Genomic DNA, 27,522 nt, shown 5'->3' with positions numbered 1-27,522 from the left:
TATATTGGAAATAGCTGGCATTTGTTGACATTAGCTGGAAATTTAATATTGAGCATGTGACCACCTCTACGTTTGAATCGAACAGAGCGCTGCACACTAATTAACAGGCGTTTTTTGTCACTCAACAGTGACTATGATTAGAATCGTTGTGATATGCAACAAGAAGATCTCTTGTCGTGGAGTAAAACCGATAATCGCTTGGTTTTGACTTTGCTGATTGCAATCTTGTCACACGCACCTGCGATTATCACCACAGACTGGCAATTTTTCACATGCAAACATGATTGCATGTTGATTTTGCTTGATCCCTGGCCGTGCGATTTCCAATTCTAATTCAATTTTGATGGCATCTGCAATTATAACTGCAAACAAGCAATTTCTGTCACAAAGAAATATGATTAAAGGTTGCAGGTTGATTTTGCTTCCAACAGAGTTTGCTAGGATGACCAGTTCTTGTTGCGGGCACCTGAAATTATCTTTGCAAACAAGTGATTTATGTTACTTGCAAACATGATTGCTGTGGCATTATCAAGTTTTGAGCATATGCCACTGACCTAATCCCTTAGTTTTCTGACACAATCTTGTCACACTGTTATAATGTAAATATCATTCTTGGTGTGTGTTGAATGGACTTACACGAGCATAAGAGGCCCATCATATAAAACGTAAGATTATTGCTTCACTCAGAGGCTCCTTGCAGACACCTCTGCCAGGCGGACACTTCCCCATTGCAGATCGATGGTTTAAGTTGCCACATGACCTGGGTTGGAGTGCTCGTCAATGCCGACTGGCGTCGTCAGGACTCAATGCCCATCCTGGAGGCAGCACGTCATTTACATCTTAGCTAATTGTGATCAGTTGATACGATGACGTCATTGACAATCACTGACAGGAAAATTTTGCCTCTCGTTTAATAATATAGATAGTGCAAAGTATTCACACTGTAATATTAGGCTCGTAAGTTTGAGGATCATGGATTGACCAGATTGGTGTGAATTGCCCCAGGGCCCATTGGAACATATGTGTACCAATTTTAAGTCCAGACTTTACGAAACGTGCCGCGCTTACAATACGGCCGCAACCGACAATGGACGCCACATCATCGCATAGGCTCACAAGGTGAGCCAAATAAAAAAGAGGTGCCGTTTTAACTGGATACCGTGACATCAACATGATGTTAACCACACATAGCACACTCTGTCACTTTGATGTCTGGAGGGCAGGGTTAAAGACGGGGCCTGACGTCCAAAATGGATGTCCAAATAACATCACTGCACGGCCTTGAAAAGAATGATGGAGCAAGCCGACTGTTGATTGACTCCATCACTTACATGAGTCATGAGCTGTGGACATCTCCCATGCAAAATTTTACAGTTATGATACCGTCCGGGTCCACGATCATGCATACAATAATACAGGCTTACAGCACATGCACTGATTCAGGCTTCTTCATATGCTAAAAAAACAACCTCAAGGCCTGTCCAGATTACCCTTTTGGCATTCATTTGAATCCTTATGTGTTCCAATTCAATTTGTGTAAACTTTGGATATCTTGATATCGAATTCGGGGTAAAAATCAAGAAATAAGAAGAGCTCCCACATGATTTCTTTGTTTGACTTGAAATTCAAACCTACTGGTTCCTGTCTGAGGTGTAATGCATCATGGGATAGGTCAGGTGATAAGACCACATGATAGAATTGCATAACATAATAGCAATTTGCATAATGCCAGCAAATGCCAGCTTTTTCCAACAATTGTCAGAAACATCGAATTTGAAATTTCCAGCTAATCCCAGCTTTTGACAATCTCATAGTAAAGTGACAGAGATTTCCAGCACTGGAACTTTTACGAAAAGGAAAAAACCAGAAAATACCAAGAATTTCCACCCCATGGATAAAGTTCCAGTTTTTGTCAGCCTTTGCCAGCTATAACTTTTCGATGAAACTCTCTAAATTCAAAGTGTCAGCTTATTCCAGCCAAGAGCTGCAAATTCCAGCTATTTCCAACAAAATCCACCTAAGGTAAAATTCATTTCGCAGGGGCATGATGCCAGTCTCTCTTAAAGCAGTCGTGGTTTCAGTATTAGGTCAGTATCATGTCTTTCATTGTGGTTTCAGTATCAGGTCTCTGCAGTATTAGGTCTTCAGTGGTTTGTGGTTTCAGTATTAGGTGTTTCATTGTAGGAATACGAAAATGTAAGTAATTTTGGTAAGGTCCGTCCTTTGTTATGACCAAGAAGCTTCTAGAGTGACTCAACCACTCACTCTCTTGAAACAGCGGCCACCTAAGCGCCACCACACAGGGCCTAATGGTATTAGGCTATATCTGGGAAAACTCAATGAGGAAGTATGCTCATTCGCATAATGTATTCTTAGCTCCAGCTCAAGGTAATCTTGCGCAGTGTTTCTTCCGGCCAGATACACTGTGGTGGAAAACGTCTAGTACAAAGAACGCCTGGCTTGCGCCAGACTAATAAGTGAAGAAGGTCTGGCTGCGCGAGACTACTTTTTAGCTCAGCTGACAAAGTCAGCGAAGCTGGTAATATTACTAAGAGAATGGTGGCTGTCCTTCTTTTCGTGTAACTTTTGGGCATTTTGTAACCGCAAGGCCTAGGCACTTCGTTGACGCTGCTAAATTAGGCGTAACCCTAGATGAAGTCAGAAGCCAAAAATCAGCGCGATCCGACCTACATTAAGCGAATGAGGTCATCGGGAAGTTTAAACTTCATACCTTTATACCTCGGTCTACAGAGGAAATATTGTTTTCACATCTGGCCGAATATTTTTTGATAATTTTTCATTTTTACTTGTCATAGAATTAGTTTAGTTTTCACCGCCAGTTGGCGCTACAGGCACATTTAACTGAATTTTTGACGATTCAAAAGCCCGTGCTATGACGTATAGTTGCGCAGTTGTATTCTGCGCATGGAATTGGCCAAGAAACCAGGCTATATTTCAGCATACCCACTGTGACCAGTCTAAAGTCTAAAGTCTAAAGATTGATTTTGCAACACGGTAACCAATTTTCTGCTAAAAAGAAGTCAATTAGGCGATATTATCACTAGTTCCTTTCGGTGGGTAGTCATAAGGTCTTTAGGGACTACTTTCAGAAATTAGTTCTTGAAAATTTGGCCACATTTCTGTGAAAACGATATTAGAAGTGTACGCTCTGTTCGCGAATTATTTTGAAGTGGAGAATTCCAACAGTATGTGCAATGAATCGGCATGATTCTGTTTGCATTTTAGTTTTTAGTACTACGATTCCTACATGAGTAAAAAGTAGACATTCCAAGCAATGTTACTCCCATAAAAATTGATTCAAAGTTGACGGAGCTACGGCATTCTTTTCGGCAATTGGCAGCGCTGATAAAACACATTGCTTGCTAATGCATGCCAAATGGCACACTTTAAAAAGCGCTCATTGGACAACGTAGGGAATCACCAGAAATGACGTCATCGCTGGTCTAAATAAAAAAGAAATGGTTCCAGATCGACTCACTAGGGATACGCAGTAGAGCACAATGTCATGAAAAACTACCCTTTGTAAATTCCAATCACATGCAGGACAGGTCAATTTCTCTCAATAAAGTTAATTTTGTTGACTCCTGTAATCTCTACCTTATTTTTAAAAAAAAGACAGTGGTGTTAGTCCCAAACTGGTCATTTCTATTTATTTTTACCTCTGTTATCAGGATACCTCTCGATTACAGACAACATTTTGTATCCTTGGTTGTGCTGTACAACCCAGCCTGGACATACTACAGTTGTCCATGGAGAAGTCACATCCTCTCTGACATTTCTTGTCTGTAAAGCTACCGAAACAACATACTGAACTAGGGATATCTTCCGTTGCCTCCTGTAACATTTACATACCATGGATGATTAGTTCAGTCATATTTCATCCAGCTGGCAGCTCTGCATTGGAAATTTTAGTGGTATAACGTGTTCTCTTGACCTTCTAACAGTAGTATAAAGCCGATATTTACTACTTTACACCCTCAGTCCTATGTTATTAGGTCATCCAGCTGAGCGCCAGGCCCTTTGGGCCTCTTGTTACAATCAAAAATGCTCTACACATGCAAAAGAAGAACCTTGCGGTCCCGAGAACGCCCTCAACGCCATCAATGTAGCGCCCATGAATTGTTGATTTGCGAGCGCAGTCACACCGGTGAAAATAACGGGTCAAAGTCACCAACGCGCGTGGCGTGTGGCCCATCAAGCATGGGGAGTTTGGATATAAATCGGCTGAAGATGGGGAGCAGATGATACAACTTAGTAGCCCATTGTTATCTCTTGACATCGACATTTGTCTGAGATTGCATGGCCATCTCTAATCTTGCTCACTCACTCACTCACTCACTCACTCACTCACATACACCGACTAGCTATTTGACTAGAACAATAGAACATCCAGCGTTTAACCGCTTGTGAACAAAAGTTGATCATTTCATGAGGGCTTTTAAATGCTCTGTTGGTCACAGTCATGTCACTTACCTTCGTCTCCTTTGGTGAGCAGTGATTATGTAATACCAATCAACCAACCAACTTGTTTGTACTGGACTGGTTTTTGTTGATGAATTGGTTTTCTTGTAGAAGGTGCATAGTTACACACCGTTAGGGTAGCCTATGAGCATACGACATACGCATTTGACCATGTCCACTTAGATGCACAAGTCAGTGTACAATGCAGAAGGTAGAGGGTGGCCCATTTCATGTCCAGGGGCAAGTCTCAGTTCTTGAACAGACTACTGACTAGACTTGCTGAAAGCAATGACAAAAGTGCTTCCATCCAGTGATGCATTTTTCCGTTTTCAAACCGTAGTGGCTGTCATCTGTCTTTGGGCAGCGATGTGATACACGGTGGTAAGACATCAAGGAATAAAAGGTACCATGTTACATGGAGAATTATCGCACTATTGTGGATTACACAAGTTACATATTTGTGATGGATATATTACAACTTATAAGAGATATGTGATCAATGCGTGTTTCTTGCAATTTGGTTTCATATTTGTGATGGATATATTACAATTGATGAGAGACCTGTGATCAATGCGTGTTTCTTGCAATTTGGTGAGTTTTGACTTTTATTTGAATGGGACCCATCATCTACCATACATAGAATGGCTCCCCTTTGTGATATAATTTGCATAACATGCTACCTCTGGCAAACAGCTTTCCTCAGATGAAATAGATATTCATTTGAGGAGCAATAATTATCAATTGTGCTCAGTTCATCCATGTAACCATAAACTCATAAACTGTGTTGCCAGTTCAGACTGTTAACCTTATTCAAACCCAATTAGTGCTACCTTCTCTCATGAAACTTTTTTTTTAATTGATAAATAACAAAATATGATCTTTATAAATAAAATCTGACACTTCCTAGTTGATTTTAAGGTGATTGTATGGAGAACTACAAACGCAGCGTAGGGCATCGCGGGCTTAGTTGTGTTACGATCGCCTCACAGCAATAAGAAAGATTATTTCCTGATCTACATCCACGGTACTGCTTTTCAAATGGTGGCAACTTAATAGTTCTAGAGGCATTGTAAGGAACAAATTCAGCGCCTCTAGTGTCAAGATTGGAGCCATAATAGAGAGCTGGACTACTCCAATTTATAATTGACCACAAATGATAGCTGTTCCAAAGAGTTTTTTCCCCTGTTCACATAGCTGCTTTCTGGCCAAGTTAATACATTTTCCCTAATTTTACAATGATGTTGGTAACTAACAATGCTTTTTATCATGTCAGTGTTATTATATGGTTGATGCTATCACTGATTGCCTTTTGTTTGGTTGCAGCATCATTTCTTGCCTTTTTAAGAAACTTTACTTTTTCACATGATTTGTCTAATAATATCATACATTCTAAAGAAATGTTCTCTTGCACCTACCCATATTGTACAAGGACCTACAATCTATCTTAACTATATAATAATTTTTGTTTCAAAAGTTATTTCCAACTGTGTGAAATTGACTTGGTAAAGTGTATGTAAATCAACTTGCTAATTAGCCATCCCCTTACGACTGATAAGACTGACTCATTTAAAACCGGCTGATTCTAATCAAAATGGGACGCAGGTGGTCGACCCTGATTTCAAATCAAATGAAAAGATAGCGTGGTGAATAGCGTAGGGAAAAGCAGATGCAGATTCTAGATTGAACTAGCTGCGAGGATGCATGTGATATTTGCTTCGGCCGCCATTGGTAGGTGGTTGGCAGGTTAAGTTTCCCAGTACAGAAATTGTGTGTTGGATTAATGTTATTGGGAGCTTTGGATTATTATCTTCTGGGTTGTTAACTGCTGCTAATTACGTAGGTACAATGTAGGCCAAAAAATGTCCCTTTGCTCTGAATGAAATAAATGTTTGCCCCGCCCGCCCGGCAACACGTCATTGGTGAGGACACGGCCAGTCATCTTTTCCCCGGTTCGTGTTGGTTCGTATCATCCTCGGCTCATGTCGTCCTGTCGGGTGATCGGTCAATGATCGTGGGTCAGTACTCAAAATGACCTAGGTCCATAACGTAATTTATTTAAGTTCCTGTGCTGCAAAAACTAGGTCATCGCAGCTATAGATTTGAGGTACGAACTGCGCAATACAAGAGGCGATTATCGGTTTCTGGCTGGTTCAAATTGGGCCGTAAAGTGCCAAAACCGATACATGCGTCTGGACCTTCTGGAGTAAAATCCATTTCTATTGCTGTGATTTAATGACAAATGCATTACTTTTCAAAAGCAAATTTCACTCCCAAACTGTCAGATTTTCAGTTCCATAGAACTTTGATCTTTTACAACATTTTAAAACCTGGTGAACTGCTGATTCCATGAAGGCGAACAACCAAATTTCCATTTTTGGCTCATCGTAGGGGAGTCTATACAACACCACTGTATCCATCGTCGTCGTCGTCTGTACCCTGTTTCAAAAACACTTGCACGTTTCCTAACCACTAGAGCTATGAACTTGAAACTTTGAACACATGACTTAGAACATTTCATAACTCACCTCAACAGCAGAATACCAAGCATTAAGCTCACTGCCGAGATCTCAGACAAACAGGTCAGCTTCCTTGATACCATGATCAAAATTGACATTGGGACAATTGTGACTGGACTAAACTCCAAATCAACCGACTCTCACAACTACCTGTTGTATTTAAAGGCCATATATCAAGGTTTGAAAACATGCTTGATACTCATGAAATATGTTGAGGGTTAAAAAAACAAGATCCCAGACATTAAAAAAATTCTAATAATAAAGTCATTATTTAGTTATTTCAATTTTCAATTTTAAACTACTTGAATTTCCCACCACACACAACTTTAGATTAGTTCCACATGTGGCCGCTAGGGATTTTTTGATGATGTAGATCAGGTCAGTCAGAACAAAGCAAGATGGCTTCCGCATACAGTTCAGAGAGTGAGAGCAGTGAATTTGAGGATGTTTTGGTCGATACAGAAGGATATTTAAACGTTGAGCCGTACATGTTTGAGCCATTAATATCACTAGATCATAATGAGAGTGATCATTCGGACGAAAGTGATTAGAATTTGTGGTTAATCAATTTGCATGGCAGACCTGCCGATATAGCAAAGAAGACATTGATAGACGGTTGCAGATGCATAACATGTATGATTTTTGAACAGACTAATGTTGCACAATATTGTTTCGCCTCGTCAGTGTTGTATCGCCAGTTATGTCATGACGCTGAACTACTATTGAAAAGTGACGGTATTATGCACAATCATCTTGACGTGATGATATAATGCCGTGCAACGTTAGATAGGCCTAGATGTCAGATGACAATAATCTGTCATTGACAGTGGCTGTCACTGACACTGACCTGTGTCGCTGTCACCTTGCTATGGCTGGAACACAAGAAGACACTATGCGGTATCACAGGCCCCAATAGGGCCTACACATTATGTATAACAACCGACCTCAGCAGCCTCGGGCATCAAATGCAATTGACATGGTTGGAACAGCTGTTTTTAACAAGTGGCATTTAATATTCAGTTGGATGCAGATATCCGGCTTCATGTGATAATCCGTATCGATAAAGTGATCACTACAAAGTTTGGCCGAAGGCCCAGGCTTCCAACACTCCAAACGTTTGCACTTCCGAATCCACAGCTTCCTCCTCTCTCGTTCAACTGGCTTTGGAAATTCATGAAAATGGGTCCCATCCGTCATTCGATTGTTCTTTGTGCTATCCTTGACACAATCCGGAGCCACACAATACACCATAGTGAATGAAACACATTACTTCCAGGTGTGCATAATTAATTAAGGCCCTCCTGCTTTTATGATTGCATGACATGTACAGATAACCTGATCTACATCACAACTTTTGCTGAACCCGCCGCCTGGCTCTAACAAGCCAGTTGCTAGCCTGATTAGGTAATCAAGTTGTCAAACACATAATTGGCTATATCTTCAAAATGGATGGAGCTAATTGCATTTGGTTTTCTGTATTGTATAAAGTGTTAGGTACACTTCTGAAGTCGTCTTACAGCAGAAAATGGCAAAAAACCTTGATATATGGCCTTTAACTGGCGCACCCACTTTCATGTAAAAGGGGCATACTGTATGGTCAATTCCTCTGCATCAGACGCATATGTAGTCAAGTGGAGGATTACGATTCCCATTCCATAGAACTAGGGGGTCACTTCCTTAGAAGGGGATATCCTTCCGACCTAATCGAAGGTGCTGTGGTGAAGGCTAGAAGGCCAGACAGACACAGTCTCCTCTACCCTACACGGCCCAAGACGCACACTGCCAGCGAAGGTGAATGACCATTCTACTTTATCACAACCTTTGCTCCAGGCTTCACTGGCCCCAGTAATGTCATCAAAGAAAACTTAGACTGTCTTGCTAGATCCAAAACCACACAGAGGGTCCAATAATTTGTGGCCACAGGAGATCCAAAAACCTCGTTAGTAAGGGCGAAACTGCCCCCTCCTCCGGGGATGCCGCTAGGGATTACTGATCCTGCTCCCGACATCCAACTCGGTCAGGGTGTCAAAAACTCTTCCTGGAAGGCGGACACCCCTCCTGCCCCCCAGAGACTAGGGTGCGCTAGAGCGTCGTGTAGATACTGTATCCGTCTCGACACCTCTGGCTCTATTCGCAGCCACGTCAAGTCCAGGACATATACAACCAGGACAAACATGGATTGCAAAAGCAGCAATTTAATCTACTGTCTATCATGCAATACATGTGGACTACAGTTTGTGGGTCAAACAAAAAGAAATTACTGCACACGACTATGTGAGCACTTCAGAAACATCACCAAAAACAACACAGATGACACGCTGGGTAGACACTTTAACACCCCGGGACATAAGGGTCTGGATGACGTCAAAGCGCATGTGCTGGCCTTCATTCGTCTTCCACCGAATCTCAGGAAGCCCTGCAAAAGAAATTGATCATCAAACTTGACTGGATCCATCGCTTACGCCCAACAGCTCCTTTTGGTCTAAATCTCCTGAACTAATTAGTCACCTGCCCGATGATACCTTACCTCGTCCCAATGCATTCATTTTAACCGTATCATCCTCCAGGTCAAATCTGGCTGTATCTGTCTGGATAGCTTACCTTTTCTGTCACTGCTAACTCACCCCACTATGGGACCCGTATGACTCACTGTGTCACACATCTCATTTCTATAACAATGTTCCTGTAGAGCACACCGTACGTCCACCTTTAGGGTTTGTACGCCATCCCCACAAGGCTACGGTCTCAAGTCACACACCATTTGTCCCTTGGACTTGCTGTCTCCACTGTAAGACAGCCAGTCGCAGCAGGCTTGATTGTCACTGCACAAACCTTTCGGTCATTCACCAATGACCCCCATGTATACGTCATCTTCTTGGTATCTGATGAGGCTCAATGAGACGCCAAAACCGTGAATTACCCCTAACGGGTGCAGGCTAGCAACCAGCAACCAAGTGCGTCACCCCCTCACAACCACCTATTGCCGGGACGACCTAGTGTTGTCACAATAATGTCGCAACCTGTCTCATGTCGCAACCTGTTCACAACAGACTGACGTCAGCTCTACAACAAACCCACGCAGTGAACAGATCCTGCTCTGACAACAACGTTAGTCCACTGTCATACCCGATTCAGAGCAGTCGTTCTTTGACACATCTCTCCTTTTTTCGTCTTCTTTCCACAGCTGTTTCAGCTAGAATAGAAACGCAAGTTTAATCAGACGGCACCAGACGCCGCTTTTTATATATATATATATAGTTTATTTATCGTACTCTTGTACATTTTACAGTATTGTGCATTGTGCGCTTACAAGAAAAGGTGCATTGAACAAGACAAGAACGTAAAAACAAAATACATGTATCAAAGTCTATTTATGAAAGAAAAATTCTCATGGATCATCTGCCGCGGGGGGGGGGGCAAAGGTCAACTTATCATTCGCATGCTAGATGCGTAATAGCATCTGACAGCTCATCTCTATCAAAGAGGTGATAGTCACCCCTGTCTCTCATCAGTATAAGATCCCTGATCACACTGCCTATGTCATTCGTTTCGATATCACCAACTTTGTTACCCCTTCTAATAAGGTTGTCCCTATCGGTCCCTATCTTCTCACATAGTACATTGATGTTTCCCCCGACGGAGGAACTACTTCCGTAAATGACTGATTTCGCAGACAGTTCAACCAGTTCATTATTACTTCTCAGAGCAGTCTTAAAAAATTTTAAAAACCTGCTGTGCATCTGAAATTCCGGATTGATATCCCGGCATATAGTAGGCAACAAATTTGAGTGTGTCCGATACGGTAATTTGAATAGTTTCCTTATACATTTCCTCCAGGTCGTAAGCAGTCTATCCATGTGCCTAGAAGAAAAATCCCACAGTACGCTGCCGTATAAACACATGACATATGTTTTGAACAGGCGATATTTTACATCAATGTCGCAATGACCAAATGCAGAGACAAGTGCATTAGTTCGGGCAATCATGTTTCCAATAGCTTGATCAATAAGTGTCTGCTCGGCGTGGGGGCCTATGATATGACCCAGGTGATTTGCTATATCTTCTACCTCAAGTCTGTTGTTTTGCCACCTTAAAAAAGTATCGGCTGCTTCTTTTCCAAACAATAGGAAGTGTGTTTTAATGACATTGAACAATAATCTATACTCCTTAGGGAAGAGCTGGCATGAAGGTGTTAATTGCTACCCCAATAAACAACCCAGTTCCTCACCCCAACCGCTTAAGGATTACATAAAAGGCCTGAATCCACCCATGTATGCCCCTTAATTGTGTTAGTCGTAATTAAGATTGCATGCGTTTATTAGAACCAACTTGACCTGAACCAAGCTTTGTGTATTATATTCCGGCTGCCATCTTGGATAGGCTTGGGCCTGCACTGTGTAGTGTATAAAAGATGACTTTGATGGAGTTTTTCTGTAAAAATATTGATGATTGTTTGCACCTCTATTATGTTTCAGCCCAGATACCAATTCTTCTGTAAAAAGCATTTTAATATTCTGCATATAACATAGCTTTGTATGGCTGTGATTAGATTAGGTTTGCACTCAGGCAAAGACAAATAAAAGGCATTTTAAAAGGGCCTACTTCGTTATTCGTTGTGAAGAATGGTCGTCATTTGAAAATGCCATGCCCATTACTTATGTTGTGGTATGAAAGATTGGTGCCCTGTTGTACACAAATGAGACAAATAGTCGCAAAGAACAGGTCTTAACCTATAGTATATATAGGCAGGACAAATGTGTCCTATTGCAGGCCTACCAAGATGAGACAGTTAGTTGCAAAAATCGACAGGTCACAACCTATGATATCATAGGCAGGACAACGGGTGTCTCATCCAGCTTGGGGTCTTGTAATTCCGGGAGTGAAGTTGAGACAACAGTCACCAAGGACATGTCACAACCTTTATTATCATAGGCAAGGGATGTAGTTGTCTCATCCAGCTTGAGGCCTTGTTATTCCGAGAGATGAGACAACAGTCACAGAGGACATTATATGTTACAACCTTTATTATCATAGGCAAGGGATGTAGTTGTCTCATCCCGCTTGAGGCCTTGTTATTAAGAGAGATGAGACAACAGTCACAGAGGACATTATGTCACAACCTATCTTTTATATGCAGGGGATGTAGGTGTCTCATCCAGCTTGGGGTCTTGTTATTCCGAGAGATGAGGCAACAGTCACAGAGGACAACATATCAAGGCAGTACCAGTACACAAAAATTAAAAGTCATGATTTCAATGTACACAATATTATTATTATTAATTATTCACAATATGCATTTAATTTACATTCAATAGACTCATACATTCAAAAAATAATAATACAAAGTTCACATCTTCATATTCCTTGCTATAGAAGTTTCAACTTTAACTTTCTTTTAATCAAAGTGACAGACAAATGAAGGTGCGCACTGTTCCTGTCTAGTCCTCAATTTTGAAATGATGTTCATCAACTTGACTAAGGACGGTTCCAAGATAAACTTTTGAGTCCAATCTGAACAAACACGTGTCGCCGACATTGAATATACGTTTTCCTGATTTGTCAGTGGATTTCTTGGACTTCTTGCGTTTACGACCGAAATATCGCTAATGACCGCCTGCACCAACTTTCGAATCCAACCGAGCTTTTTTCTGAGGAGGGAAGTCACCATCATCATTCCTAGTCAGGTCCATTTTGAAGACGAGTATACCTGGAATTGTAAAGGCGAGTGTAAACATAATGGCAGTGGCTAAATGGGGGAGGGGGGGGGGGGGGTAACTGGGGGTGGCTCCAACAGACACAGCTTCTATTCTAATTCAATTCTGACACTGACCAGTGTTGAATCTAGAGAAAGAAAGGAAGTATCCTACAGATGTCCACTTTTATTTCAATGTAGATTCAAATAATATTTAATTGCAATCAAAATAGCCTCTGAACTTACCATCAGTCCAAAATCAGAGTAGTAATCACGCCTGTCTATAATGTCGGTTGCATTTCTGGTGACACATCTTGGAGGCTGAACCTGAAATAAAGAGTAATTTATTAGAATAGAATACATGCATACAAAGCCTACGGGAATACAGTATAATTATTTCAATCATCTGTTTGTGAATACATAGATGAAGGGAAACATCGCTTAACTTACCACTTATCTTGTTCACTGCCGGATCAATGATGTCGACGTACTGGGTCATATACATGTAGCCTCTCGAATCAACTAAAGCATCACATCAGCCGGATTAAGTCGAGAAGTTATCTGCAGTACACACCATGCAACCAGCTGAAATTAAAGGAAAAAGGCATTTTAGTAACTGAAGGACTGTTTACCAGTCAACAAAAGGCACTGTTTTGGCATCACCCTGTACAAAAATACCACAACAAACTGGAATGTGGGTCAATGGGCGAGTTCATTTTGCTAACAGGTGGATAATATACCAAGAACTTTTCTATATTTGGCGAATTCTTAAGACTATATTTATCAATTACATCTGTAAAGATATTTTCAACATCAACTATGGTATATTTTAACTCATGGCTAGTTCATAAGCACGATCATGACTTATTATTGTACTAATACCCATGCTGTACCCCTTTCACCAAAATAGACCCGACTATCGAACTTCAAAACTCAACTATTTTTAGACATTTGTTTTTCAAATGCATTTTCTGCATGAATAGACAGCAAACTAACATAAAATAGATATATATTTTAAAAGTAAAGATTTAAATGAAAACTGGAAGTAACTCGTTTTGCTAAATAACGATCAAGGGAATTCGATGTTGTACGATGAACTTGGCACCCCATCTCAATCTCTGTCTGCAAGTCGGCCATTTGAATTTGAGCAGATCAAAGTTTGAGAAATTTCAGAATAAACGCACGATTCTGTACGAAACTGAAATGAGTTATGCAAAACAGCCGGGGTATTTATGATATATGATATTATGCCTACCCGGCTATCTAGTCTTGAAGAATTCCAAAATCTGTAACTTGTCGAAAAATCGATAAAAAACATGGAAATCGCCACTGTTTCGTTAATTTTGGTCCAAATTTCATGAAATTTTCTTGCCGGGTGAATGGTCATGTGACACAACTTATGAGCCAATGAAAACCGTCGTATCTAATTCGAGCACGTGTACAGAAGCGCACTGATGTTTGAACGATGCCAATGCATTAACCCTTTGGCTGAATGGGTATTGCGATAATGTGTGAGATGTGTATTGGCGACAATGTTTACATAGCGGTTAACAGGCTTTTCGCATGGACCAATCGTTGGGCAGCAGGCTAGTAGGCAGAATGGTTTATTTCGATGTCATGTTTAGGCTTAGCTGAAACAGCTGTGTTTCGTTATTGCTTGACCTACATCAGACTTAAGGGTTGACCATAGGTACCACCATTTTGGCTAGACCTCCAAATCCTCAAGCAATTAGAACTCTTTCAAAATGAATTGAATGCGCATTTCAATGCTGGAGTCTGTTCTTTGTTTTCCAGAGCACAGCCTCCGGGGTAATAAATGAGCATTCACTACATTTTGAAGAAGTTCTAGTTGCCTTGTGATTTCAAGTTCTAGCCAAAATGGTGGTACTCTGGTCAGCCCTTAACACAACATGACACAATACCATGCTCTTTATCCATCTTTCCTTCACATGAGGTGAACACAATGGCCCTGGTCATTTCTAATGCAATTTGTACTTTTAACCATTACATGTCTATTTCAGTCGACTCATGACCGCACCCTAGACCAGCAGTGTACCGTCTCCAGGCCTGGCATGTCCATGTTGGCCAGTGCCCTGGCTGTTGAACTGTTGATGTCTGTTCTTCAGCATCCTGAGGGGTGAGTATAATAGACTGCCAATGATGTAACATCTGAGAACTCATTTTTACCCCTGAGCCCTTAAAGACTAGAGAGGGTATTCTCGAGGTGGGCGATGTCTGTCGGTCTAGCTGTCTAGTTTCCAGGGCTGATATATTAACATTGATGATGCTAGGCATTACATCGTTATGAAGGTCTTGGAGTGCCATTGTGCCTTTTGGCAGTTTTTGGTGATTTTCGGACTCTATCCGAGCACGTGCAACATGTGAAAAACTACTTCTGTCTATCTCTCATGAAAGCTGGCAACTGAAAATGTGAAATTTTTTCTTAAGTGTGTACACTGCTCATGAGACCACATCACGTGATACCAGGGTCTTTGTTTTGGAATGTGGGTAAAAGTCCGAACGGGAAAAATCCCAAAAATGTTCAGGTAGGTAAAAATCCGAAAATAAAAAAAATTTTCAGAATCTTTTTCTTTTCAGATATTTGGAATATTTTGAGATTTTTGGAAATATTTTGTGATCCATTTTGGAATGTGTTTGTTCAACTTTTCTTTTCTGAAATTGGTAAAAAAATTATGAATCATGTAGGCCTAGTGGTTTCTCATTTTATCAAATTGTGAGTTGTTTTTTATTTGTCAAAATGAATCAAAGATGGGAAACATGTCTACTGACTTTCTTCGAAAAGAAAATGTTTGTGTTGTGTATCCCCCCCCCCCCCCCCGAAGAAGGTAGGAAAAAAACAACTTTATGAGGCTGATTTTTTTCAGCAATTTTTTTTTGGAAAAGATTTAAGGAATTTTTGGTGAAAAATTAGTCTTAAAAGTTTTCGTAATATATTTTTGTTCCAATTTTTTTTCGAATTAGTAAAATATTCTAAAATTTGGGATTTTTACCTTTCGAATTTTTTACCATTCTGATTTTTACCGTTGGGATTCTAACCGTGTATCGCATCAGAGATGTGCATATGTACTTGGTATGAAGTACTGTGTAGGCTTAGTAATTGTACAATTGAGATAACCTTATGCAACTTTATGCATAGATTCACTGGTTCATAATACATGTATGCTGATCATGCAATGCATTGAATCATACAGGCATTGGTCTGTACCTGGTACTATGAAGAATGGTTTTTTGCATGCATGGTCAGTTGAGCTTGCTTGTTGTTCTATCATATTATCATCAACTTTTCATTCACTCAATCCGGTGGTTTTAGCACAGCAATAGCAAACTGTGAGACAGGGTTCTGGTTGAGGTATGATGATAGGTCATTCAGGGGATACCCCGCACTTTGCATGAATGTTGATGGCGTGGTTCTCGTATGTCTGGACATAGGAATGCCATTAAATGTCATTATAAATCATAAAACAGTAATCTTACTATTGGTTGATTTGTCGTTGCGAGGCCTCGACATGACTTAGACTTTTAATTAGAACAAATACAATAAGACTTGAATCTGAAAACAAGTCATAATAATAATAATAGCTTTATTCACATAAACTAATAGTTTGTAGTGATTACAGAGGAAATTTCAACACAAAAATTACAAGAAATTACAAGATGACAGACGGTATAAACACAGCTGGGGGTAGAGGAAGGTTGACAAGAAAATGGTGAAATACGAACGATAAAGTAAAGAAAGACAGAACTAGCAGTGCATGTTGCATGCAACACGGATACGTTCTGCCTCCCATACGTATTTGACAAGATTAGAGGTTTGACTTTTGCTTGAGCAATTTAAAAGACATGACAATTTATACATATTTGGATGTGCTGCATAGAAGGGTTTAATAAAGCGTTGCCGCGGTACATCATATTTTGGACATTGTAGGAAAAAATGATATTCGTCTTCAATGATATCATTACAAAATTCACAAAAACGGTTTTCTCTGGGTACGCCTTGGTGTCTCCCAGCCTCAATCATGAGGGAGTGGGTAGAAGTTCTGTATCTTGTTAACTGTTTAAAATGCTTGTAATTAGAACAATCAAGATACTTATGTAAACCAAAAACTGGAGAGACTAAATCTTTATACAATTGTAGCTTACGAGAATTAAATAAAGTGCTACGCCACTCCTGTAAAAAAAGGTCCTTGGTCCTTATTTCAAGGAATTTTAACACATAGTTCCTATCACCCGCATTGTTTGCAAGCCATAAATTGGACGCACCTAACCTGTTAAGAATAGACTTTATATTACTACACCAGTTGGTTTTACCTAAATCAGCAGAAGCACGTAATGACATAAACAAAGACCTTAGCAGTGGGTGAACATATAAACATTAGATATGTTTCTAAATTACCAATACTCTCTTAGTTGTGTACTTCAATCGGACCATTTTATACGTACACAGAAATTGACTAATGGATAGAACACAGTAGTACTGGATTACATATTCAGATGACCATTAATATTACTGGGAAGTAAGTACAGTACAACCTCTCTCTTGCGGACACCCATGGGACTGGGCCCAGGTGTCCTTAATAGAGTAGGTGTCCTTAATAGGGAGGTTATGCCATAATTGACCAACAGGTGGAGTCCTTCGAGTACTGAAGTATTGAACTCATTTCCATTCAGGAGGGAAGTAGTTTACTGAAGTATTGAACTCATTTCCATTCAGGAGGGAATATTTTTATAGAGAGAATGAAATAAAAATGACAAACAAATATATTGGAACAATTCGTGTTTTATTTCAAACATTATTGTACGTGTTTATTTTACATGGACATACACTAGACTTTATTAGCACAATGGGACAAACAACTCAAACTGCAATTAATGTCATAACATAGCTTTGCATTCTGTAGTTTAATTAAGCACATGCACTTTTAGGCCCAGCCAGGCATAGGCCTAGGCACTCTGAATAAATTCAATATCATTCAACATCATGTAACAATATTGTACCGGTAGATGATTGCAAAGTTTATGTCTAAAGCACTAATGCCGAAAGAAACTGTCCAATGTTGTCTGCTTAGCATTCCGTTTCGAATCTAAAATGCGTTCTTGTAGTGAGGTCTCAGATTTCAGAATGTTCTGGAACACGTCACCATAGTCCCGATCTAAGCAGAATAGGTGAAGTTGCGATGCATAGTGAAGAGCCATTGCGTTGGAGTTGATCTCGCATTCTGGCTCAGCCGTTTCATTTTCGTCATCGTCAGCGATTTCTGCAGTGCGTACTTTGTCGTCAACAAATGCGTTTGCAGTTGCGGCTGGTGTGCGAAATTCCTCTAAAAGACGCTGCTCGTATCCTTCCATTATGTCATCCGTAACCGCCGTATCACCGACAAAGCCAATGTAATCCTCGACATCCATAATGTCGTCGATGCCAAAGTGAATCTGAGCCTCTTGGATGAGCTGCGCAAGGGGGAGGTTGTCCTCTGGATCTTCGTCGATAACATCATCGGTAAAGCCGGACCTGGCAAAACACGCTCTAACCGTTGTGGACTTGACTTCTTTAACTGCGGCCGTCACCCACTCGCATGCATCAAGGACAGACACGCATTTGCTGAGTTTGGAAATGTCCTCCCCTTTGTCCATTCGAAGAAGAACGGCCTGGAGGAGACGGCGTCTGTAGTTCTTCTTGATTGCAGCGATGATTCCTTGGTCGAGAGGCTGAAGCTTGGACGTGGTGTTGGCTGGCAGGAAGATTATCTTGACGTTGGACAGGCTGAAGTATTTTGGGTGTGACGGGGCATTGTCGATGAAGAGCAGGACGTGTCTTCCCTGGAGTCGCATTCTGGTGTTGAATGATTTTACCCAACGGCCGAAAATTTCTCCCGTCATCCACGCTTTCTTGTTGTGTTCCCATGCGATTGGCAGGTGGCGCTTGGAAAGATTTCGAAAACATCTCGGGTTGGCCGACTTTCCAATGATGAGAGTCTGTTCAAAATCACCCTCGAGGTTGACGCATAATGACGCTGTGATGCGGTCTTTAGATTTCTTGCCTCCCACTTTCGTCACCCCGTACTCTCAGCGTTTTACAAGGCAAGGCGCGGTAGAATAGGCCAGTCTCGTCCATGTTAAAAATGTCTTTCGGGTCGTAGCCGGCAACCAGTTCAGGCAGTTTCTTCTTCCATTCATCAACCATATTGTCATCGACACTCTCACTTTCGCCGCAAATTGTCGCTTGGTTTATGTTGTGCCAGGTCTTCCACTTTTCTAGCCAACCATTCGATGCCTTGAAGTCTTTCTTGTCTAAACCAAGGGCGATCTGTCTGGCTTTCTCTTGGATCATCGGTCTGGATACTGGGAGGCTGTGCAACTCTGATGACACCTTGAGCCTCTTCCTCTCTGTTGGTGCATTTTCTTCATATGCATCGAGATATTCGGTCTTCCTCTTCAAGATTGTCGAAACTTGGGTCTTCCCGATGTCAAACATCTCAACAAGTTGACGACATGACTTCCCCTCGCTGTCCTTGGCCTTTATCAACTTGATCTTGTCTTGCAGTTGAAGTTCCCGCCTTGCTGTTCTTGGTTTGCTCTGTGTCGGCATCTTGCGTTGAAATCTCGAACTTGTAAACTGATCGGTGTTGCGTTGAATGACGTGACTTCTTTGGTATTCGGAGAATGAATGATTTCTAGAGTAAAATGCGCCCTTTTTATTGCAAAATCTCAACAGTACGCCATGATGTGTGAAAAAACCGTGCAATTTTAGTTCATCGGCCACCTTTGATCAACAATTAATATTTTTTTAATTTCTCTACTCACGCTTATTCGCCGCAGCATTGACAACACGGCGTGGATTTGTGAGTGTCGCTGACACTGTCAGGTGACAATGAGTGAAAAGCTGAGAAGATGACTAAACAAATGCCGCGGCTTGATTAGGATACAAAAGCAAGGTGTCATTGGGTAATTACCTTGATTAATTGCGCAAACATCTCACCTCTCAGGCCTATCTGATTATCCAAGCGCACACAGGAAGCCATTGATTTTGCCGACTGTCCGTAATTGGGAGGGAATCGGGCCAAAAAATGACCGTCGCCCTGTCCGCAATTCGGAATAGAGAGGTGTCCGCCCTACAGAGGTTTTTGTTATTGGAAATGACTTAGTAAAAATCGGGACTGGGCGGAGGTGTCCGTAAAGTAGAGGTGTCCGCCTGGCAGAGGTGTCCCCGGGGGGTGGTTGTACTGTACCTTACCCCTAACAATATTATCATCATGCATGCAAGGTTTTGATAAAGTCTATGCAGAAATGACGAACTCAATTGTTACTACCAATGAGGTCATCATTGGTAGCATTCTAGAAAGTAGTTCCGCATTAACAATGTCACCATGCAAGGTTTAGTAGTAAATTGACTCAGTCATGTCTCTGCAGTTAGCAAAAAATTGCCTGTTTCATTTTAACCACTGTCCCCAATGTCAGTTCAGGCCTTTGCAACGAGGCATTCGATACAACAGCACAATGACTGGGACACTTGATTGATTATTTTGGGTTTTACAGCTGGAGAGACAATACCCCACTTCGAATCTCTGGTCCAGATATGTTCATGGTACAGTTTGAGAGTTCCATTCATGCGCAAGGAGATTGCCTATAATAATGCTGTGAATAAGTTGACGATCCGCCAATGAAAATGCCGCATCATCCTGTGCAGATTGATTATGCTAATTTCAAGGCCAACCACATGTCCACCTGATTATGCATGATTTGCAGTTGAGCACAACGCAGTGTTTCTTTGAAGGAGATAGGCTTGTTATATGTCATATCCGTCATGTGCAAGACTTCTTAAATTTCTCAAAACGTACCATCCTCATATCTGGGACTGAATTTTTGAAGAGGGGTATATCCTCTGATCAAGACCATACACTACAGTAGACAATTACATACTACAGGGTGAACAATATTATTAAGTGTCCCGGCTATTCTGCAGTCTAGCCAGCATCATCATGATGCAGGCCCTACACTCCGGCTGGTGGTATTCGACTCAATGACTCGACGACGTGATATCTCGATGACGTGATCGAGTTGAACATTTTTTGAAGAATATCACTGCTCGGAATGTAATTTACACATATAATCATAAGTGGAGGAAAATACAATAAGTACCAAACGTTACAACCCCCTTGCCAGCTGTTTTCGGCGTATTTAAGCCATCCATTTTTCGTTTCCCACAAGTTAATATTTTCGTTAAAACCATGCGCCATGTTGCTCTGCAAGCCAGCTTGTACCCGTCCCAATTTTGCATGAATACAATAGGAAAAGCTAGTCTGGTTCTTATCACTTTTGGGGTAGCTTCGGATCCGTTTAGCACAGCGGAAGTGGAAATGGGAACCAAAATGATAGCGATTGCGCATTTGGCCCACTTCCTTCTATAGCTTGTACTCCAATAGCAGGGGTTTTAGCTCGGCCTTTCCATACCCGGGTATGGAAAGGCCGAAGCCGAATTATGAATTGGTGTTTATCAATTTTGTATGCACTTTGGATGCCTTTAAATGTCAACTGGTCCCTATTGTTGGGCTGTAGTGTTGTCTTGTAGTGTCATTATGTACTTTTGCAAAATCAGCAAAAAAAGGTCTCGTTCACTTACAAACTACTTTCAGCTTTATCTCATGTATGCTGCGCATAGCCCATTAAGGCCACTACACTATCATGTTACCTTCAACATGTGTGGGCTGAGGGGTTATGCTCACTTTGTAATGCTATTTTTGCAATTTTACATTATGTTCAACGGAGTATGTGATGACATGGCATCATGGCCCATCTCTATATGCTACTTCCAAAGCCATGCTGCAAGTCAGAGGCCACTGGTACTTTTTGTTGCATCACCAATTACATGTATTGTTATTTTTTTCTGCAGTGGTTATGCTGCAGCCGACACCAGTGCAAAAGATGAACATTTTATCAAAGAGCCAGCGAGTTCATTGGGCCTTGTTCCTCATCAGGTAAGTCAACTTTAGTCTGCTAACTCTCTGCTTTAGCAGAGTGATATTAGAGGGGGCTGGACGGCATCCTGTTCTGGTTCCTGCATGGACCGAATCACGACTATAGTTCCACAGAAACCTCCATTAGTGCATGGTTTGTATCCCGCCAGGATTTGTTATTGTTTATTGTTTTGTTGTTTTCCAATACTTGTTTCTCATTTGGCCAGAAAAACTGCCGAATTCATATTAAAATAGCTACATTTCTCACAATTTTGCGTTGTAATTTCTGAAATGAATGTTCTTTTGTTGAAATTACAAGGCCATGTGGGCACTATTTTAAACCGTATGCATTTGAATACAAATGTACAGGATCACATACATTGAATTGTGTCTCTGCTGTCAGCTTTGGGAAGTTTGCCTGAAGGTTCTTGGATTATGGTGTTAGTCACAGTTTTTCTTGTATAGTTTATAAGATTTAAGTGTTGAGACGTCGTTTCCAGCTGAGTGAAGCCATTGCACAGTTGAATTTGAGCTGTTTGTCGACTGTGAAGTGACGTGAACGAATGCATAAATTATGAAATGGTTGATATTATTTTTAATACAGTCTGACAATACAGCAGGTCACGCACCTGTATTAAACCAATCAGCTCGCGGTTGTACCCAAAAATGCAGATCACTTTGGTGCATTTTTTGGTCACTGGTACCTCTGAGGGATGATTTTATGCAGGCAGAGAGGTGTACGAGCAGGGCTTGAGTACTTATTCTTACCCGATCAACCCTATATTGTTCCTGTCCTCAAATTCGATGCTTTTAATCTGATTTCTGTATATTTTTTCATTCGTGGCTATGCTAAAAGATGATATCATTGCATGATATGGTGAATTTAACCCCTTTGGGTCCAGATTTTGGGAAAAAATTATCCTCGAAGCGTTTACGAGTCCGCGATTGAGAATACAGATTGTGGGTCTGGAATAGCTAAAAAACAGGCAGTTTCCCAGAGAATGTTTATTTTTATATTCGTCTCCGCCATACTGCACTTGCGCAGCGAGTGACAAACCTCATGTATTGACTTGAGGGGACAGATCAACGCAGTCTCTATCCAGGTATAGAAGCATACAACTGCGCTCTGCATCGGCATAGGCTGAATATCTAAAGTCTCTTTCCGAAGAGAGTGTGGCGGCAAACCATCCACAAAGGCAGTAGCTATCGCATTGGAATGCAGTGTTATGCTTATCACCACATGTGGCCTACTATGCTATCAAGTGGCTTAACCCCATTCTGATTTTACCAGTGAGACAACCTTGATGATTCAAACAAAATGAAGCAATCTTCAGATCCCAGAAGCCTGTACCAGTCGGTACCATTAATTCATTCTGATTCAATCTAAGTTTACCTACATGTTGCTATACATCCTACATCATTGTAAGCAATTTGAAAGCTCAAACCATGCTATAAATACTCTGACCGAGACAGGAAATTCCCAGTAAACTGTGAGGTCCGCTGTTTCCAAGCAAAACAATACCCTGTTCTGAATTTTAGAGTAAAATGTTCATATGAATGCCTCATATGAATTATCATCTACACATAAATGTATGCAAGCAATCAAAATGCTATATTCCAAAAAGTTTAGAACAGGTCATAGCTACCTGAAACTCCAAGGAGAGGCTGGGGATGCTCAGATATTTATGGCTGACTTGATAAGTTAAGTGGCTGCTCAACAGGGGTCTGTTTGATGTAGCCGCCACACTCTCTTCGGAAATAGACTATAGGTAATATCACTAGCGAAACCTTCCGCAAAAATTTGTATATATTTTGCCAAAATGCACGTTTTCACGTTGGCTAAGTTTAAACTTGGTCTTTATTAATGAGAAGCGGAGATATAAGCCTTGCCGAATGTAACTTAATTCGCCGATACAGAGATTGTGATACTGATATTGAGCGTAGTACCGATACGAGGTTGCGACTGTTTTGCCGCAATGATGACAGATTCTATCCCTCGTTGCACTGACATGAACTATTAGTTCTATTTGATTTTTAGCTACGCTGGCTTTGCAGCTGGAGCTGGTCAAAAGCAGTTCCAGCAAAATAGTTGCATTTTCATTAGAATTTTGCTGTAGCTGACCCAGGAAATGTGCCAGGATACCAATATTTTGAACTATTGTTTCGATAGGATAATAGCTATTCACAGCAGAATGACTAAATGCCCCATAATTAGCAGTAATTGAGAGATTTTAAGCTGGAAATTGCTGTCTTCTCAAAACTGGCAAAATGGCCTCAATCCTACCTGTCTCTGTAATGTACTGAAGGTGCTACACATAAGGCATTGCTCTAATGCATTACAGCCGAGGCTGATAATGTGATGGCCGTTTTGCGAATGTATATAGAGTGTGTACGTTCATTTCAAAACATAGTTCCCAATCTAAATTTGTCATAACAAGCAGCTAGAAAGTGGTATTTGGAACTGGTCATTACGTAGAGTTATTTTGTCTAATTCTAATTGATATTGCCAAGAAAAGACACGTAGAGAAACCCAGATTCATGCGCTCAGTTCATCTAAGTATGGTAGACGTTTTGACAGAAAACCAAGGTGAGTTTTCTCTGTATTTTGTCTTGATTTACTAGGTACAGTTGGCCATGACAACTGTTATTTGAAAAGTCATAGTATAGAGTGACTCCCGTAGCTTCTTTAAATAGGTAGTGTTACCGTTTTTGGCTTTCTGTCTCGTTAAATTTGCTCAGTGCATGTCAGTCATTGCGTCGAAGTTGAAGATCAAAACACACATGAACGCCATGCATGTATGTTCATTTTACACAAAACGGTGTTGCAAAAAAATTCTTCCCAATCATCCGAATAAAATAATCGTAATGTTTCACAATTATGTATTACACATTAATATTACAACTACAGGAGAATGACTCTGAAATCCAGACAAAAATTTGTAATAAGAATAGCCTCTTTGTATTCATAAACATCATCGACGTAATCAAAACAAACCCGAACGCTGTCGCTAGATGAACAAACATGGCGGACCGCTTCACAAGAAGTTGACATTTTCTCATGTTTCTTGTCAAAATAACAATGATGTTGTAGACATTTGATAGTGACACTGGTCAGAGTACACAAAGAATAGCGACAAAGTAGCCTGCTGGAATTGTGAGGTATTTTCAAGTTACAATAAAACTGCCATTCGCAGTCTATGCTGTTACGCACAACCAGGAGGAGCCGCATGAACTGGGCCTACATTATTTTCCATACATTACACACCCAATACCGGTAAATGAACAAATGCAATGCACTGCATTATATGTCAACGAAAGTTTGACAGGCTAGTATAAGTCTATTTGGCTATGAAAGCGTTCCTCCCGTATTACGTCTTAGAAAAAGTTATGAGCATGTAGAAAGTACCATTTTAAAGGGAAAACGGCTTAAAACTTTATGACAGGTATGTGGCCAGTCCACAACTGCAGGTCATGTGATCTTTATGATTTCGCAAGAAAGGAAATCATATACAAACGCACATGCACACTGCAAATTTCAACAAATACACTTGGGTTTTCTCCGAGTTTTGAAAAGGCTTTCTTGAAGGGGACTATGCGACAGGAGCTAGCTGGGATGAGGCATATTGGTGGTCTTCATGTGACTAATATGTGACCTGCTCCATCGAAATGAGGCGGAAGTCGCACATGTAGATTTTGCACTACAAGCTGCTAAAGTCAGCTGATGCCAATTTTAATGGTTTCGCGTTTTTCATCTTTTCCAATACTTTATTCCTTTAACTTTCAGCTAGCAATGGTCATTTTACCCAAAACGAACTTTAAAGATGTTTTAGATTGAGTTTAGGAATCACATACCTAGTAAAACTGCCTAAAATTCCCTAAAACAATAGCGGAAAATCGCCAAAAACTTCCCATCTCTCACCGCCATCGATCGTAACCCACGTGGCTTTATCATATATGTCTGGAAAGGTTGTGACGTCAGTTTGTTAGTCACCGCCTCCTTCTATGATTTCAATAACAATTCAACCAATGACATTCGATTAAACAAGTATAAACAACATGCCCCTTGTTGCCGTGACGGAGCCGAAGGCAAGGAGTAACGAAGCACCTGATTGGTCAAAAGTTATCACGCATGCGCGAAAGCCTCTTTACGCAGGCGCAGTGACTGCTTTAGGATTTCCGGTTATCTTTGTGTGGAAATTCAATTAAGAAGTTTTACAGTGTTTTGCCTTTTTAATCGTTAAATATTGCATTATTATCTAGTGTATTCACGCGAGCCTTGTGCAGTTATGAGTGGAGATGATAATGATGCGGGCAATATCGCTCGGATGCTAAATAATGCCCACCGAATGGGTTTTGGAGGCACTGATATAGCGGACGTTCTGCAGGATTATTTCACTGGTGAGTGCCAAGCATGGTAGGCCTACACTTATAGTACACTACAGCCAGACTTCTTGTTCATTGGTATAATTCTCTTCGAACTGGATATGGACTTGCCTGTTTCTGTCGCTGTGGTAGTTGTACTAAGTTGTAGTTTTGGCTGTAGGCCATAGGCCTATTATGAACTGTCTTCAACTGAGAAGTTCACATCAATCATCATGATTTGTGATTGTCTTGTTATGATTATTGTCATTGTCACGTGCCTGTCCACAGAGACAGACATTGCAAATAGCTTAGCATCTAATTTCTGTGGCCCATTCAGAGTTGGATGCAGTGGCCTATGACTATCCAAAGGTTATTTTACCAGTTTATTTCTGTAATCTGGGCAATAGGTCATGCCCAAATTTTCTCTGCTTCAGTGGAATCGTGCGGGATACAGCTCATGCGCAAATTTTCTCCATACACCGTATTGATGAGAGTGTCCCTGTATCTGGTATAACGCACTTAATTGAAAAAGTCCTGTGTCCATGTTTGATTGTTTAACTTACCTCATAAACTCTAATGTTTCTTTTTTACTTTCAGATCCAGTACCAGAGCCTGACGACATCTCAGATGAAAGTGATGATGATCATGATGTAGCACATGCAGAGGCCTTGGCACCAGATTCCGATGCTGAAAGTGAGCCTGAGCACGAGACAGAGGTTGAAGCTCCAGACATAGCGGTTGAAGCAGTGGATGAAGCCACAGTAAAAGTGAAGGCGGCAGCAACTCTTGCCGAAAACGAGCTTGACTATGTTGCGGTTCCAGATAGGAAGAACCACTGTCATTGTCAGCTCTTCAGTGGTGATCGTTGCCTCAACCAGTTCACAGAAAATGAACAAAATGAAATCAGGTATGCTTTTAATAATAATGTTCTCAGAGTTAAGAGATTTTTCTTTCCGGCTCTTCTGGACATGCACTGGTGTGATTTACCCCTCCCCAGGTAAAAAGAAAAGCTAATTTTCAGAATTCAGCCAACCTTTTTTAGCTCAGCTGACTAAGTCAGCCGAGCTTGTCAAATAAGTTGTTCAGTGGCGTCCGTCTGTCCATCCATCCATCCATCCATCCGTCCGTCCGTTAAACCCATGGTGCACATTTTGTAACCGTAAGACCTAGAGACTTCAATTTTGCATTTCTGGATACTTCTGGTCAAACTCTACTTTCAAAACAAAATTTGTCGCCATTCGACCTACTTCCTGCGAGCGAGAGTGCATGAAAGAAACTGGCCTATATCGGCCTAGGAGCAGCAGAATTAGTCGAAATATGCTCTAATATTAAGATAAAATTCTTGAAAATCTATTTTATTGAGAAAAAGTTCAAAATTTTAACAGGAGAGGGCGCTACCTGCCTTTTAATTATTTCTGCCGATTCAAATTTCCGCCCGATGACGTCAGCCATCAATGAAGTCTCCTATTTGCCAGTTCTCAAAACATGGCAGCTACACAAC

The 27,522-nt window shown here is 40.9% G+C and overlaps 1 protein-coding gene and 1 long non-coding RNA gene across 5 annotated transcripts in view; one reads left to right on the top strand and one right to left on the bottom strand.

Annotated features, from left to right (window-relative positions):
- Nucleotides 1-27,522, top strand: part of LOC135491759 (ubiquitin-like modifier-activating enzyme ATG7) — a 380,340-nt gene that overhangs the window by 295,368 nt on the left and 57,450 nt on the right. For 3 of the 4 annotated variants that reach the window (XR_010447875.1, XM_064777886.1, XM_064777888.1), the window contains exons 13-14: nucleotides 14,712-14,827; nucleotides 21,596-21,680. Coding sequence is in view for 3 of the 4 variants with exons in the window: in XM_064777886.1 (XP_064633956.1) it covers nucleotides 14,712-14,827; nucleotides 21,596-21,680 (201 nt within the window). In the remaining variant the exon portion in view is untranslated. Of the gene's footprint in view, nucleotides 1-14,711; nucleotides 14,828-15,138; nucleotides 15,237-21,595; nucleotides 21,681-27,522 lie in introns of those variants that run through there. The other variant, XM_064777889.1, reaches the window with a different exon arrangement.
- LOC135491760 (uncharacterized) lies at nucleotides 12,466-13,482 on the bottom strand. The gene is made up of 3 exons (XR_010447876.1): nucleotides 13,141-13,482; nucleotides 12,937-13,017; nucleotides 12,466-12,705 (listed from the first exon to the last, which is right to left on the bottom strand). It is a non-coding gene; the product is annotated as an uncharacterized LOC135491760 (long non-coding RNA).

This window comes from Lineus longissimus, chromosome 7 (assembly GCF_910592395.1).
Source record: "Lineus longissimus chromosome 7, tnLinLong1.2, whole genome shotgun sequence".
NCBI lineage: Eukaryota > Metazoa > Nemertea > Pilidiophora > Heteronemertea > Lineidae > Lineus > Lineus longissimus.
The sequence above is the reverse complement of the archived record's forward strand: the minus strand, read 5'-3'. Positions and strand labels throughout refer to the sequence as shown.